Here is a 6,000-nt window from a genome sequence, read left to right as displayed (position 1 = left end):
TGGTATCCATTAAATATCATGAAAATTAATTATTTCTTGCAATATTCACAGCTTCAGTGCAAAGACGTACAGAGATGACACACTCCACCACTTTCTTCTGCAGATTAGCTTCTGCAATGTCTTTCAGTTTGGTCAACAACATAGCCGTGACCTGCTCGATGCAGAAATGGTGCTCCTGGTCAAGGTACATGACCTACTCAAGACAATGAAAGTCACAATCTTATTCTTTAATCAAAAAATAACATGACAGTTCACACAAAAATGAAAAAAAAAAAAAATCTGAAAACATATTCATTGTCGAGTTTGTCTCCTCATCAGAACAGATATGGAGAAATTTACATCAATCCCCTCCAATAGATCCTCTACAGGAAATGGGTGCCGTCAGAATGAGAGTTCAAGCAGCTGATAAAAACATCACAATCCACAAGTAATCCACACGACTCCAGTCCATCAATTAATGTCTTGTGAAGTGAAGGAAGAAACAAATCCACCATTAAGCTGTTTTAACTTTAAACCTTCACTTCTGGACAAAATACACGTCCATAATTCATTTAATAATGATTCATCCAAAGAAAAAGTTCATCTCTCGTCCTCTCACAACAAAATCCACCATTTCGAATTGTTTTCAGCTCTTTTCTTGATCTGTGCATATTTCTGTCCTGATTCAGAGGAGTCAACATTTCCCTGGAGAAAGCATAATTATGGATAAAGGACTCATATTTTACCTGTATGCAATAGTTAGATGTTTAAAAAAAACATCATAATGATGGATTTGTTACAAACACACTTTTTTTTTAAGACATTAATTGATGGACTGGAGTGATGTCAATACTAGTGGATTATTGTGATAATTTTATTAGCTGTTTGAACTCTCAATCTGACGGCACCCATTCACTACAGAGGAGATTTGTGAGAAAGCTACAGTATGTAATGCTAATGCACTGCTAAACAAACCCAACTACATTTTAAATGATCCTTTATGGGACTAATGAACACAGTGTTTACCTTGATTCCAACCTTCCCAATATTTAGTGGTACCAGGTCATATGGTAAACTAGCCTTCTCCGCTTGCACAGAACGATCTTGAAACAATCTGCCATGCAGTCTCTTAAAATGAGAGACTGTGCTCGCAGTATTGGTTATCATCTAGAACAAGTAAAAAATATGAATGGTAATATAGGACACTTTTGCTTCATTCATAATCATCATCACAGATGAGAACAGGAATGCCCACCTGTTTTTTTGCAGCATTGCCAGTGCTTCTGTTCTTTGAATTAAATGACACAACAGCTCTAAAACAAACAAGTTCAGGGGTATTAAACTTTTGAAGGATTCAAATAACAGATTTTAGCTCACGTGTACATCATGTTTCAGATGTCAGTGTCATTGACAAGTGTATGAAATGAGGAATGAAATGAGGTAACAAGCAACTTGTCAACTAGACTTGTACTTGACTTTCAGTTTAGGTGGATATTCACATATGGAGTGTCAATATTCATCTGATACACTGAAGATACATGAAATGAAAGCTTTATCCAACGACAGCCACCCTGGACTCCGGTCCGTACGCCGAGCGGTGTGTTCAGGTCAGATAAACAAATAAACAAACCCGCTAGTACGTGGTGTCAGTCCAGTCACTGTCGGTAATCGAGAGTCGACACTATTTTAGTCCTCGCGACCATATCGCTTTTCAGCGAACTTTCCAGAAACTTCCAAACGCAGCAGCGGCGGCCCTGCTCGGTCCAGCCCGCGCGGTGTGATAGCGTTAAGCGTTCACAGCTCCAGAGGAGAGCTTTCGGCGCGGCGCAGCCGAGCGTCAGATGGGTTGCTGTGGTAACCGCACGAGATTATGGGATAAATAGCACAAATATACGGTTTCCTGTCGTTATTTTAATGGCGTCGAGGGGTTTATTATTAGTTCGACAAGACGAATGTTTACTTTTTAAAGTTCTAGATATTACAAATTGACCAGTTCAATATTTCATGTCTGTTCGCATATTTCACGCGAGGAAAAGACTAAATGTTATAGGGTAGTCGTGACAGTTGTATTAAAACTTAATAGAGCTAACGTTATATCATTCAGTGGGCCTATACTTCAGTAAGATTGAAAGCTCATTGTGTTTTTATGTCAGTTATTGGGGTTTTGGTCGAAAGTGGGATACAGGATAACATTTTAAAGAGTTTAAGTTACTTCATGACTGAAGACAAAGTATAAAGTGATTGTTTACGCGTCGTGTCAAATTTTGCCATATTTTATTGGAAGTGAATGAAGCTGTTCCGCCGTTCTGTCTGACTAAATTATCATGTTTGTGAACTATCCCTTTAACAAACATTTGAATCGCGCTTGAAGCACTGCCCCCTTTGCAGTAGTTAGCGTTGCGGTCACTAGAGGGCGCAGCTGAGACGCGCGTTCAACAGGAAACGTCTTCGCAAAACAAAGCTGGGTGACGATCGGCACGCACAGTAGTGACTGTTGGATACAGGATCAGTGCAAATACTCTGCTACAGCACATTTACAGCGAGCTGGCAGCGTGCGGTACCCGCGCTTCGTTCTACTATGCTTTCCATAAACTCTCAAAACGGATACAGTGTTGCCCGATGTTTCTTGCTTTGGTCGCTTAGTAAGTATTTTTCTACTCGTCTACCAAAAGGAAGTTTTTTTTTTAGCTCGAGAGTCTTAGGTTAATTTCGGTTGCTGTTTGTTTTATTTTAGAATGGCTTTTTATTGCTTCTTTTACAGATGGAAAAGCATATGCTGAAAATAAACTGTTAGTAGTGACCAGGGTATGAACCTATTTTAAATAAGCTGCCACAAATGACACATCCTTTTTCTTGTAACAGCTTTCCTGCACTCCTTCAAGTTATGAGGAGTGCTTTTAAATGGATGTTTACAACTTCATTTGACGGTTGTATGAATTAAATATCTAAATATGTGGAGCATACATGCTTTTTCAAACTTAGTTGCCTAGTATATTGAATGAATGGTTGAGCTGCCTACCTAGGTAACAATTTGTGCATCATAGGTATGATTGGTTGATTCAAAACCTAGTGAGCTGCCTGTCTAGACAGCATTTTGTGCATTGAAGGTTTGATTGATTGTGTCTGGAAACCCTACTGAGCTGCCTAGCTTAACAACATTTTTGGGCATGATATTTTGTATCTCAAAACCTAGTGAGCTGCTTGTCTTGACAACATTTCTGGGCGTCATATGCGATTTACTGTGAATAAACTGCCACAGCCAGAGTATCTGTTCTTCACTGTAAATAATTCATTGAACAGACTGATGTGCAAGAGTCTGAAGCGCAACAGTTTGGAGTAGAAGTGTGGAAAGTGTTGTTGGAAGAAAATGTAACTGAATCCTTCCTCTTTCTCCACCCTTGCCAGGCAAATGAGTAGCGTTACATTTTATACAGAGCACCAGTGCAGATAGAACTGCTTTAATGTATTGATCAATGCCTATAAAGACAGTTTAATATGGACATTTGTGGATATTAAGGTCATAAATCAAACCTACAACCACCCGACTGCATGAATTGTGTGTTTGCAGTTGATGTAAGATTGTCTGTATGCCTACATGCCAGTCACGTAAATGCAATTCAAGTTGTTGGACTGAGCACCTCATCCGTTTCTACAGTAAAAAGCCTGTGGATCCCACTAACCTAATGTGTCTAGCTAACACCTGAACCACAGGCAAATTGTGCTCTGTGTCTGATAAGAAATATTATCAGTGCCCCTTATTTTGTCTCAGTTTCGCCACTTATCAAAGTGCCTCAGTTTGTTTAGATTTGCAGGGAAAAGAGAGTCTCTTCATTAATCATTAAGCTATGTATGCTGAAGGATCTCGGGCATAACTGTTCATGAATTTTTTTTATGTGCACAGAAGATACACCTTGCTGTTCAAGAAAGAGACTTGTGGTTGCTAATATCTTGAGGTACTGACCTAGTTTTAGTAGTATTAGCACCTGCACCTGAGTTCAACAGTATGGGCCCGCTGGTCTGGAGCGCATGAGGGAGTTTCAGGTCAAAACCGTCACCTGCTCTTTTGGGCCAGTTTTGCATTATTTTTACATTTGTCTGTCTTGGCTATTTGTTTTTGTGTGATGCATTGCACATTGTTGTTGTGAATTTGTCTAGCTGACTGACATGAAGTTTGGTTAATGTTGCAAGAATTATGATAGTTTTTTTTTTATTAAGCATCATTAAGAATGAGTTGAAAATTACAAACCCTTTAGGTGTTTTTTTTTTTTGCTTAACATGCCATTGCTTTCCTGCAAAAGTGTGTTTCTGAATTAGGGCTGTCAAAAAAAATTCGAATTTCGAATATTCGTCGAATTTAAAATAAAAATCCACATTCGAATGCAAAAACGTTGCATTCGAATTTTAGGTGTGCTTCAGGCAGCCTTATCAGTGGTACACGAGATGCGATGACGATGTGTCATTGCATTATAATGTTTTTGTTAGTCTATCCAGTTGAAGCCAATAGATGCGGCACTGCTACGTTGTTCATTCAAAATATTGCGGAAAAAGAGAACATCAATGCAGAGAAGATCTTGTTTACGTCAAAACTGAAACCAAGCCATTCACACAGAACACATATTTCGCACATTTTCTAGAGGGACATCTATCACCGTTGCACTCAGATCTCGCACAAAAGAGCCGCGTGTTTAGAAAGCCATGTAAAATTAATGTAGGTTTAGCTTTTAAAAAACATATATCGAGACTTTATGGCGGGTTTTCCCCCCATCCCACTGCATCTCATTTTTTTAAATGAAAAATGTACTTGTCGATTGGCTTTCCGCCCTTTGTATTAAACTATGCATACATACATGATGCAATTTGTTTATAGTTGTTTAAGCAACTTAATTAATTATATATGGTTTATAAACATTATTTTAAACATTATGCACTTTTTTCACAGATAGTCATGTTATCTTACACCTCTTGTGGCCTCAGAAGAGAAGCCAACAGCTTTTCTTCACCCTAACTGAAATTATGCATTTTAAATTTTTACTAATATTTAAGTACAAAATTCTAATTTAGTTTTTCAGCCATTTTGACTGCCCTATTATGAATATAGTCACAATTACATGGAGCTAATCATAGCTTATTCCAGTAAAAAAAATAAAAAATTAAAGATGCACTGATTGCAATATTCTTGGCCGATTCCGATTTTTCTGTCAGTGTTTCATTCAAAATATTGCGGAAAAAGAGAACATCAATGCAGAGAAGATCTTGTTTACGTCAAAACTGAAACCAAGCCATTCACACAGAACACATATTTCGCACATTTTCTAGAGGGACATCTATCACCGTTGCACTCAGATCTCGCACAAAAGAGCCGCGTGTTTAGAAAGCCATGTAAAATTAATGTAGGTTTAGCTTTTAAAAAAACATATATCGAGACTTTATGGCGGGTTTTCCCCCCATCCCACTGCATCTCATGTTTTTAAATGAAAAATGTACTTGTCGATTGGCTTTCCGCCCTTTGTATTAAACTATGCATACATACATGATGCATTTTGTTTATAGTTGTTTAAGCAACTTAATTAATTATATATGGTTTATAAACATTATTTTAAACATTATGCACTTTTTTCACAGATAGTCATGTTATCTTACTAAATAAACGTGCATTAGTAATATTTTGCTCGATGTGCCCTCTTGTGGCCTCAGAAGAGAAGCCAACAGCTTTTCTTCACCCTAACTGAAATTATGCATTTTAAATTTTTACTAATATTTAAGTACAAAATTCTAATTTAGTTTTTCAGCCATTTTGACTGCCCTATTATGAATATAGTCACAATTACATGGAGCTAATCATAGCTTATTCCAGTAAAAAAAATAAAAAATTAAAGATGCACTGATTGCAATATTCTTGGCCGATTCCGATTTTTCTGTCAGTGTGACCTGCCGATAACGATTTTTGCTGATTCCGATTTTCCTTCTAAGAACTATAATTGACAGCATATACAAACAAAAAATCTATACTTTATCAATGCA

General features: G+C 37.5%; 1 protein-coding gene across 4 annotated transcripts in view; it reads left to right on the top strand.

Moving 5' to 3' along the window:
• Nucleotides 1-2,392: 2,392 nt before the first annotated feature.
• Nucleotides 2,393-6,000, top strand: part of LOC107587310 (beta-1,3-glucosyltransferase) — a 96,361-nt gene continuing 92,753 nt past the window's right edge. The window contains exon 1 of one of the 4 annotated variants that reach the window (XM_016275028.1): nucleotides 2,393-2,621. In XM_016275028.1, coding sequence (XP_016130514.1) covers nucleotides 2,558-2,621 — 64 coding nt within the window. In that variant the 5' untranslated portion in view covers nucleotides 2,393-2,557. The remainder of the gene's footprint in view (nucleotides 2,622-6,000) is intronic. The other 3 variants (XM_016275044.1, XM_016275051.1, XM_016275037.1) reach the window with 3 other exon arrangements.

Source organism: Sinocyclocheilus grahami, unplaced genomic scaffold (assembly GCF_001515645.1).
Source record: "Sinocyclocheilus grahami isolate Dianchi unplaced genomic scaffold, SAMN03320097.WGS_v1.1 scaffold6.1, whole genome shotgun sequence".
NCBI lineage: Eukaryota > Metazoa > Chordata > Actinopteri > Cypriniformes > Cyprinidae > Sinocyclocheilus > Sinocyclocheilus grahami.
This window is presented reverse-complemented; position numbering and strand designations above follow the sequence as displayed.